General features: G+C 39.7%; 1 protein-coding gene across 6 annotated transcripts in view; it reads left to right on the forward strand.

The window, feature by feature from the left end:
• Tjp1 (tight junction protein 1) overlaps positions 1–10,810 on the forward strand; it is a 248,825-nt gene extending 238,015 nt beyond the window's left edge. For 3 of the 6 annotated variants that reach the window (XM_005357797.3, XM_013350220.2, XM_005357799.2), the window contains 5 exons: positions 815–981; positions 3,522–3,996; positions 5,679–5,896; positions 7,129–7,272; positions 9,318–10,810. In XM_005357797.3, the coding sequence (XP_005357854.2) occupies positions 815–981; positions 3,522–3,996; positions 5,679–5,896; positions 7,129–7,272; positions 9,318–9,412 (1,099 nt within the window). In that variant the 3' untranslated portion in view covers positions 9,413–10,810. The remainder of the gene's footprint in view (positions 1–814; positions 982–3,521; positions 3,997–5,678; positions 5,897–7,128; positions 7,273–9,317) is intronic. The other 3 variants (XM_026784336.1, XM_013350221.2, XM_026784335.1) reach the window with 2 other exon arrangements.
• Positions 10,811–11,101: the final 291 nt, after the last annotated feature.

The following is an 11,101-nucleotide window of genomic DNA, read 5'->3' on the forward strand; positions in this document are numbered from 1 at the left end:
CAGTAAGGCTCAGATGGCAGTGTTGAATTATGGGTCTATTTAGATTTTTTTGTTTACATATTATGTGTTACTTATTAACAATTGGCAATTTAAAAAAAGTAAGAATACATGGCACACTTTTACTAGACAAGCCTTGTAAAGTAGAGCAGTGTCTGATACTCTAGCAATCACTTAACAGAGCAAAGAGCAGGAAACCGGGGCAGATGTAAAGCTATCCTGTTTTTTCCAGCCTTACTGGAGCACAGCTCTGCCCATCTATCGATTGACGGGGTCTAATTTTGCCTGATAACAGCTAAGTTGAATAGCTGTGTCAGAGGCCCCATTGCTCAAAAAGGCCAGGCCATTTATCTGGCTCTTCACTGGAAAAGCTTGCCAAACTTGGGTCTGTGGCATCATGTATTATAGCACTTTGAATATGCCTGACACCAAGCATTTGTACCTAACACTAAATAGAAGTGAGTTTAAGGAAGGTTTGTGCCAAAATAACTAATTTCTCAAAATATTTGCAAAACTTCCTTAAATCTACTATTTTTATAAATATCACATATTAAAAAGTATACCCAAAATTTCATCCGCCTTTTAATTGATATCCTCTGGGTGGTTTACTAATATTCTCAAGTATCTGTGCTGTCTTGACTTTCGTGTGCTGATGAATTTGTTTGTATATTTGGTAGAGTAGCTACCTATACTCATGAGAATGAACTGTGACATTTCTAGATACTTTTTTAAAGAATATTTTAGAAATGGCGTCTTGTTTAGTAATTGAGTTCATTTTCCAATATTGGAATTTCTTCTTTTTTTTTCTTTTCAACAGGGGAAAACCTGAAACTGATGCTGTGGATAGATCGTTCAGTGAGAAACGCTATGATCCAATCCAAGCCACACCTCCTCCTCCTCCATTGCCCTCACAGTACACCCAGCCAGCTCCACCTATGTCCAGCTCTTCTCTCCACGTACATTCCAAGGGCGCTCAGGGGGAAGGTAGGAAGTTAAGAAGTTGACATATTTCTGTAAGAGTAATGTTTATGAAGTTAAATTCTTACAGTTTTGAAGATTAGATCATTTTAATGTTTTAAGAAAAATGCCCAAAACATGTTTGGGGTGGTAACAGTGAAAACTAAAGATTTTGTTGAAAATAACTCTCATCAAGGCATGGTAGTTCATGTCTTTAATTCTTGCACTCTGTGGGCAGAGGTGGATGGATCTGAGTTTAAGGCCACTGTGGTTTACAGAGTAAGTTCCAAGCCAGCCAGAACTACATAGTAAGTCTCACAGAAAATAAAAGAAAATGTTTTTTGTATATTATCTACTGTTTATATAAATGACCACCATCCACTATATTGGATGAGCATTGTAGCTAAATGGATTTTTGTCCTTGTTTTTGTTTTTTTGTTTGTTTGTTTGTTTTTGAGCAGGGGTGGGTTTCTCTGTGTAACTTTGGAGCCTGTCCTGGACTCACTCTGTAGACCAGACTAGCCTCAAATTCACAGAAAGCCTCCTGCCTCTGCCTTCTAAGTGTATTTTTTCTTTTTTTAACATAGCTTAATTTTTTGCCTATCTCCAAATCGTTTTGAAAGCGGTACCTGTTGATTTGGTACTTCAGTTTCAATTCTTGAGGATCAGGGAGGTAGCTCAGCAGATAAAGGTGCTTCAAGGAGCCTGACTATAAATTTGAACCCTGGAACCCACATAAGAGAAGGAAAGAATTGATTCCAGCCAGTTCTCTGCTGACAGTGGTCTGTGCATGCCAGCACACACACATAAACACACACAAATAAGATATAATTTTAAATATTTGTATATTGCTTTGTAAAACTTGTTATGCTCCATCTTAAAATATGGACATAAGAAAGCCATATAGTTGGACACAGAAAATATCTTATGTTTTCATCATTCACTAAAATCTCAGCAAATCTAGCTTACCCATTTGAATAGCTAGATAGTAATGTAATTTATCCGTTCTGTCTGTTTTTGACATTTGTTAGTACTTCTCTATTACATGGGAGTCAAATTGGAGGGTTTCAGTCTTGAAGCGTACCAGTCACTGTAAATGTAGGTGATACTTGGAGGTTTTCAGCTACGTGAGGTGTGTGCTTTTGGTTCATGCCTCTAAAGGCCAGCCTGAGCTACACAGCAAATTCTGTGCACAGTTGAGAGATTTTCTCAAGGAAAAAGAAAGAAATGGTAAAGACAGACATCTTTTGCTGGTTCCTCTTAAGGAAGAAAAGTTTGTTTTCCTCTAAGTGATGCTAGCTGTAGGGTTTTGTTAGTATTGGTTTGTTTTACTAGGTGCCGTTTCTCACAGTTTCTTCTTAGTTTGCCAAAAGCATTTTGTTGCGTATTTTACTGTCGTGAGCTGGAAAGATGGCTCAGTGTTTAATGGCATTTGCTGCTCTTATGCTGACCTTGGTTTGGCGCCTGGCATCACATCAGGCAACCCTCAACTACCTATAACTTCATTTTCAAAGTCTCCAGCATAACTGGTCTCCTCAGGCACCAGTTACATACCTGGTGGACATACATACATGCAGTCACACACATTATAAGCCACCAGACTATGGTCAAACACACCTTTAATCCCAGCACTCAGGGAACAGAGCTCTCTGTGTATTTGAGGCCAGCCTGATCTACAGAGTCAGTTCAGGGCAGAGAGACCCTGTCTGGGGCAGTGGCGGGTGGAGGGGATTAAAATTAAAAACATTTTTCTCAAATTATCACGATCTGATTTTTTTCCTTATTATCTTAATGTTATGAGTAATTTGGATTAATAGTTTTCCTGAAATGGCTTGGTCTGGTTTTGTTATGAAACTTTGTCTGGTGTTGCACTGGTTTCATCAAAGAGAGTAGAGCCCATTCCCATCTTTCCTGTTTTATCTTTTCTTTAAAACAGAACAAAGACCTGGCATTTTTAGAGCAGCATTTCTTTTCCCATGATTCCATAGAACTTGTGTTTCTGTCTTGTGCTGCTCCAGCAGCTTTGCCGTTTTCCCCTTTGTGATGTGATCTTTGATGAGTAGTTTATTTTTGTTTTATTTTACATTTCCCTGATGGCTAGGCCAGGATTTTACTGCACAGTACCTGGAGTTTTACTCTTGTTCTTACAGAACGATGGATACTCTGCACGTCTGCCCAAAATATTATTACTGAGGACCACTTACACATTTTCTAAGTATCTTCTTCCAGTGTGTGGCTGCTGGAGCTTTGTTTTTCTTAACACTTTGTTTAAGGATGTGTTTTCAATACTTATGTGTTTCCTATAACCAAATTGGTTGTTCTGTTTCTAATTTTTGGACTGATAGTAGGACAAAGTTACCCAAGGCATCTTTCTCGGGTAGTGAGTGCTTTCATAGCCTCACACTGAATCTGAGGCAGCAGGATATATATGCTACAACTTGTGACTTCCATCATCAGACAGGACCCAGACTTCACTTCAGTACCAGGACACATTATACCAAGAAAGAAAGGGTTGTTAAAATGAATTCCAGAATGTTTTTTTAAATGTGTATATGTTTGGTTTTTAGGCAATTCAGTATCGCTGGATTTTCAGAACTCATACATGTCCAAGCCAGACCCACCCCCATCTCAGAGTAAGCCAACGACGTTCAGACCGCCAGCCCGGGAAGACTCTGCTCAGACTTTCTATCCCCAGAAGAGTTTCCCAGAAAAGGCTCCAGTTAATGGAGCTGAACAGACTCAGAAAACCATCACTCCAGCCTACAACCGATTCACACCAAAGCCGTACACAAGTTCTGCCCGGCCATTTGAACGCAAATTTGAAAGTCCCAAATTCAACCATAATCTTTTGCCAAGTGAAACTGTACATAAACCTGAATTGTCTTCAAAAACTCCCACTTCCCCAAAGACTCTTATGAAAGCCCATAGTTCAGCCCAGCCTCCTGAGTTTGACAGTGGAGTTGAAACTTTCTCCATCCATGCAGATAAGCCTAAATATCAAATGAATAACATCAGTACCATGCCTAAGGCTGTTCCCGTGAGGTAAGGTATTTATTTGCCTTTGTTTAAAGTGTTGCCTGATTGATATATAAAATGAGAAGGGAGAGTGGTCAGAGATAAGACCTTGCTATGAAGTAATAGCCAGGATGGCCTTGAACCCCACAGTGATTCTCCTGCCTCAATCTCCCAAGTGATGGGATTACAGATGTGCAGATATAGTTAGAAGTAGTTTATATGATGACACTAGAAATGATAATTTGAATTATAACCTGTAAACTAAACTGTTACTATAGTGATTGCCATTTTGTAAAGGTTCTCCAAGAGGTATAAGATGTTAATCAAATTGTAAAGCTAATGAGCATATAGCATCTGTAGGTATTGTCATTATCCCTATATCACCAGCAACAAAGATTGAGGGATTAAGTTTGCCCAACCATTGTCACATGGTGGGGGATGAGGGTGGTAAACCATTTAGCTCCTGGTCATATAATCTCAGATTTCATACCTTTAGCTAACTGGGACTTCATATAGCCATCTAAATTACCTTCTACCAGTGGGGGTACATTTAAAGAATAATGAGCAAATATATCTATTCCTCATTTACTGTTTATCCAGCTAGGGTGCAGAAAAGAATAGAAACATAGTGAAATCAAAATGACTATTGAAAACCGCAGTAAGATGGTTGAGTCTACCTTGAGCCTTCCCCGGGTAGCTTCTTCTGTCTGCTTGTTAAATAGTGACGGTCAACCCCATCTGATCATATACTGACTCAGCTCAGCCTCCTTAGATGTTTTCATGTCATCTGTGAAAGGGTTCACAGGGAGAACCAAGGACCAGGAAGGCCACCTGAAGCCTGCTCTCAAGATGCTTTTGTCAGTCTAGCTTCCTGCAGTCAATCCAGCAGGGCTCTGCTCTGCAGGGGCTACATGGTGTTAGCACGTCAGGTGATGGGCGCTGTTTCCTCTCCATTTGCTTTAGGAGTCTATCCCTGACCCTGTCATGCTGGAGAGAAATTGCAGCTTTCCCTCATGGCCTTCATGTCGTCAGTCCTTCTCTTTGTCACCTTAAAGTTCTGGCTTAACTTTACAAAGTCTTGATAGCCTAGCTTCCAGTTTTGAAACATTGATTGATACTATGTCCTCTGCATTTGGTAACATTTTGTAGTAAGTCACTGTGTTCTGTCCTTCTTGGGTCTTTGAGGTACCAGAGCTTCTTACCTTTTGGAACCCTGGAGGCTTTCCTTTGGTAGCCTGGGAATCTGGGATTCAGGATGTACCAATAAGGGCAGTGAATCTAACAAAGTCTGCATTACAAAGTGCTCTTTTCTGTTTGGGCAGTGCTGGGCAAGTGCTGTGCTAATGAGCTCCACTCCCAGCCCATATCTTCTTCTGTGTTACCAGCTGAAGTGTGACTCAGCATGATTTAGAGCACCCGTTTCACAGATGTTCGCTGTGTTGCCTAAGACCCATGATAGATATGAGACCAAGTATCATGTTTAGTATATTGAAATCACACTGTAATTATAGTAACCTGACTCTTTATTTTCAGAAGGGCAGTTTGGATTTTTCCAGAAAGGGTATATTCTTAGTTTTCTTTAAGACCTTTCACTAAAAACTAGCCTTATTTAATTAAATAAGAAACTTCTAAATTTCTTGGAGAAATAAACTTAAACACTTAGTTAACAATAATAAAAGGATTTTCACATGCCATTTCTGACCTCTCAGCCCTTCAGCTGTGGAAGAAGATGAAGATGAGGATGGTCATACTGTGGTGGCTACAGCCCGTGGCATATTTAACAGTAATGGTGGTGTGTTGAGTTCCATAGAAACTGGTGTTAGTATAATTATCCCACAAGGAGCCATTCCTGAAGGAATTGAGCAAGAAATCTACTTCAAAGTCTGCAGAGACAATAGCATCCTCCCACCTTTAGATAAAGAAAAAGGTACGTGTGCTTGTTGTCCGTGTCACTGTAGTAACTCCAGTGCTGTCCTAAGTGTGCCTCACTGCTTACAGTGGCAGCTACAGGGATAAGCTGGAAGCCTCCAAATGTTTTAGGGCAAGCACAGCATTTTCTGTGGACAACACAGGGCCTCTCATATGAGCTTTCTGCAGAGAAGTGATCACTGACATATGGTGGGTGGGGCCCAAAGGAGTCACAGTGGTCTCCTACACAGAATACTTTTACTTTCAGTGTGAAATAAAAAATCATGTCACATGACCACCAAGCTCTTTGTATGGCCTAACCAAATTTGTCAGCTCTTCTATCTCAAGATAGTTAGGTATCATCTACTCTAGAAGGCTTTGCCCTACCTGTCAACTGTTACCTCAGGAACCAGCAGTCAGACACTCAACTAGTGAATGAAATGTCCTTGTAAGGTGGTATAGCAAGCAGGAGAGCTGTGGTTTTCACAGCCTTCCTAGATTCATTGGTACACTATAATGATGCACTGTGCTATGTTCCTTTTAGCAGTTTCGATTTCACTAAACGTGGTTGGTCCTGTAACCACTTTCTTGGGATACTCTGTCTTAAAAGCAGTAGGATCGACATTGTTGTCCCGCTTGAATCCCTGAATGCATGTGTAGCAACACTTAAAAATGAAAGGCAGAGGCTAGCAAGATGGTTCAGTGGGCAAAGGTGCTCATTACCAAGCTTGAAGACCTGAGTTTGGTCCCTAGGACCCATGTAATCAAAGGGGAGAACTGTCTCCTGCAAGTTGCAATCTGACTTCTACCAGCACAACTTGTCGTGTGTGTGTGCATGTACACACATACACATCACAAATAAGTTGTGTGTCATCTTATGTAACATTTGCAAAAAGTACATTTGAAGGTTTTATGCTGTAGACCTATATGGTGGAATGCAGTAGCTACTGGTTACATGGGATTACTTAGTACTAGAAATGTGAAATAAAGACTTCAGAAACTGAGTGCGTTGGTTATATGTTAAAATACTGTTTGAGCCACGTTGTTAGATAAAATATTAAAATGAATGTCATATCTTTGTCCTCTAATATCTATTCAAATCTTAGAAATTACAATTGTAGTTCCTACTCTATTTTTCTTAGCACTGTTATGAAGAGCTACCTTCATTTGGCTTTAGCTAGCATGCACAGGGAGTGGGGACTATCTAGACGAAAGACCTTATCTCTTGCCCTTCTCCCTCTTTGACTCCAGGTGAAACTCTGCTGAGCCCCCTAGTGATGTGTGGGCCCCATGGCCTCAAGTTCCTGAAGCCCGTGGAGCTGCGCTTACCACACTGTGCGTCCATGACTCCTGACGGTTGGTCTTTTGCTCTAAAATCATCCGACTCCTCGTCGGGTATGCTGTCTTCTCTCTGTCCTCTGGGGCTTTGGGTACTGTCATTGATTAATGCCTGAACTCTTGGTGCTCCCCATGCTCTGTGTGAATAGGTCTTTACTCTGTTCCTGTGGCCTTGTAAGCACTGCTGGTATTTTAAATTGATTTGTGGTACCTGTGTCATAAATGCATGTGGAACCATGGAGACTTTTCTCCCTTTTCATAATTGGTGATTTGGCTAACAATTGGATATCCTTGGGGTTCAAAAAATTCTATGCTCTGTCAGAAGTTTTAAGATGTGGAATATTTAGACTAACCCTAGAGAAAGTTCCAACAGTGGCCTTGTCTGGCCATGGGTTTGTTGTTTTCTCAGCGTGACCCTTTATGTAGCTCTGTTATGCACTGTTTGAAGTGACTTTTGCTCATTCGCTTGTGATCGAGGCTTCCATTGTATTTTCATATTTCTCACTTGAGTAAATTAAAAGTCAGTCTTTATTACCAGTATTGTTCACCCTAACAGCAGCGATGGGAAAACAAAAATTTAAAGTTTTGCCCCTAAACTTGTATAAATCAGTGAGCATTAGTGAGTTATAATTTGGTCCAGTATGAAATAAAGATTATGATAGATACAGTAGGATCAAATTTAAATGTTCCTTGGGAGAAAAGCCTTATAGGCTGGCTTTAGGGAGTAAACTAGAAATTAAGCAGTATCTAAAACAACTTTTAAATGCTTGCAGCCAGCAGACATAGAGTACCAAAGTTGGATATTTAAAATGGACATTCAGATGCAGGGAAAATGTTGCAGGTTGAGGCCAGCTTCATCTAAACTGCATGCCGTACTCACTTGTGTTTATACACCTTACCATGGTGTACAAACGAGCTGCACGTTTGTCACTTCCAGTGTTTATATGGTACTGTTTGACTGTACTGAGACCATATACCTTTTCTGTGAGCACTGGAGTTGTTCACCCAGAAAATAAATAACACCTTTGTGTAATCCAGTGCAGCAGTAGGCTGCATTGCTACTGCTAACCTGTTCAATACATGCAGAGTTGGTAAGTGCTGACTTAATTTCAGCAAAGACTGGTGTGTTGAAAAGAAACCTCAAACTTAATGATGATATCATCTTTGATTTCCAGAGGTGTCACGATTTTCTCACTGACTAATTTGTCCTCTGTAGTAATACATAAGACCACCTGTATCTGAAATTCAATGACTCTTTAGTAAACTATTTATTACTGAATGTAATGTATATACACAACTGGCATAGTTGATAGTCCACCATATGTTGTCGGTCTGCCTGGTGCATTGCAAGAGGGCTACTGGTTTCTCTGGCCGCAAGTCTGTGGTGCCACTTGTGACAGAAGCAGCTGCACACATTGTCCCATAGGCACAGAAACACTCTTGGCCAAGGACTATTATAAGGGAAGGAAAAGTCAGCAATTGGCTACCACAGACACAAGAGTTTCCCCATCAGTCACAGTCCCTACCCACTGTCATGCAAGGTACAAATCTGAAAATACCAAGAACTTTTTCAAAACTCAGACCTACTCAGGAAGTGGGTGTTTGAATTCCCACAAAGGGTTATATTACACACCCAGAGTGTGGGAAGCTCTGGTACAGTCTTGCTGTTTTGGCTTACTAAGGGGAAAAGTCCTGAGGAATTAGGTTCTACGGACCTCGGCAGAACGAATATCCACTGTGTACAGTAACTGAGAGTGAGCAGTGCTGTCTCACTCTCACGAGAAGGGTTACTGTACAGTGTTACATGGAAGGAAGGTTAGGCACACTGAGGAGCAGCTCCAACTGTCTCCTAAATCTTTATGACTTTTATTTCTATATTTAAAAGTCCAGTGAATTTAATAACGTAAGAGACATCTAAAACAACTTTTAATGCTTGCAGCCAGCAGACATAGAGTACCAAAGTTGGATATAAGTATAGTATTTGGGGAAAAAGAAGAAAATTCTATCTGATAGGTGTGTTTATATTTGTCCAATAATAGCAAAACATTGTGAGTAGCAGTCCAGACAACCGTAAGTGACATCAAAATCTTTTTCTCTCATAGGTGACCCTAAAACCTGGCAAAACAAGTGTCTTCCTGGAGATCCAAATTACCTTGTTGGAGCCAACTGTGTTTCTGTTTTGATTGACCACTTTTAGTCTTAGAGTGTAGGAACCGGACTAAGCAATGTGAACATGGACTGAACTTACTAAATCTAAATGGAACCACTTGACTGAGTATTATATTTTCTTAGAATTTATACTGCAATTATTAGTATTAAGCATTTGTTGGAACTGATGAAGATTAGTGAGCATGCCCCTGAACCACGGTCAGAAAACATGCTACAAGCTACATGTCATTGAGTGAAGAACTGTCCGGCATTGGCTAGAGGTTCAAAGATATTTTGCTTTGTAATAATTTTTGTACTTTTTTATGGTCACTGCTTAACTTCACATACTGATTTCCGTTAAAAATACCAGCCAGTAAATGGGGGTGCATTTGAGTTCTGTTCTTTCCAAAGTACACTCAAACTTTATTACGGCCTTGGCCTAGCATACACATTTTATTTTATTATGCATGAGGTAATGTGCACACACTTTTACAAATGCACCTGGAATATATAACCAGTGTAGTGGATTTAACAGAAATGTACAGTGGGGGAATTTATAACTTGGGGAGGGGGGTCAATGAAGACAATTACTTATTGTATATGAAAACACATTTCTCTTAGGGAAGGACACCAAAGCATGTGAGCCTGGTTCCATGGCCTCTGAATCTATAAATTAACATATCACACAGACATCTAACCAGCAGGAATGCCTTACCCTCATGTTTTTAATTCTTAGATCATTTCGCTGTGTACTACTAAGTTTTTATGAGTTTTGTGCATATCTAGATACTGTATCATGAAAAAGATTTGAGTAATTTGTGGACGTGATGGTTTCAGGAATGTGTAATCTCCTGAAAGAAAATAATGGTGTGACTTAATTTTTTTTTTTTTTTTGACAAGGGGGCGTGGTGGTCTTCTGTTCTTTGGGCTATGCATCTGAAATGTTTGATGTTTTCAGGACGCATGTACATAATGCGTGCATACCACTTTTGTTCTTGGTTTGTAAATTAACTTTTATAAACTCTATCTTTTTATACAGAAACAGAACCAAGTTTCTAAGGCTACCTTTGTATTCTCTCCTGTACCTCTTGAGCCTTGAACTTTGACCTCTGCAGCAATAAAGCAGCATTTCTACACATACAAGGTCATTTTTTTAAGAAAAAGAATGCACAGAGTTGTTACATTTTTAAGTGCTGCATTTAAAAGATACAGTTATTCTAGTTTGATTAAATTCTTGCAAAGTATCCCTTCTGTAAAATTTGTGATACAATGCTGTGCCCTAAAGTGTATTTTTTTACTAATAGACAGTTTATTATGGCACATGAGCACGAGTTCTGTTTAGATAATACACCACTACATTCTGTTAATAATCATTAGGTGTGAAAGAATTTCTTTTGTGGTTATTAAAAAAATCTCAAATTTCTAAATCTGCAAGAATAAAACTTTTTAAAATACAGTACTAGTTTGCTTTATTTGCCCTGTTTACTGTTCCAAGCCAACTTTTTAATACTGTTTTGTTTTAATTTATTCTATGTGTGGTATGTGCACATACAGGCCAGAGATGAATACCAGCCGCCCTCCTTTGTTATTTTCTGCCTTAGTTTTTGAGGCAGGATCTTACATTGAACACAGAACTGTCAGACTCATTTAGTCTGGCTGGCCAGCAACTCCAAAAATCCACCTCTCCACTTGCCAGCGTCATTGGGGTTACGACATGTCCCACCACCTACTCAGTTTC

Source organism: Microtus ochrogaster, chromosome 22 (genome assembly GCF_000317375.1).
Source record: "Microtus ochrogaster isolate Prairie Vole_2 chromosome 22, MicOch1.0, whole genome shotgun sequence".
In the NCBI taxonomy this organism is placed as follows: domain Eukaryota; kingdom Metazoa; phylum Chordata; class Mammalia; order Rodentia; family Cricetidae; genus Microtus; species Microtus ochrogaster.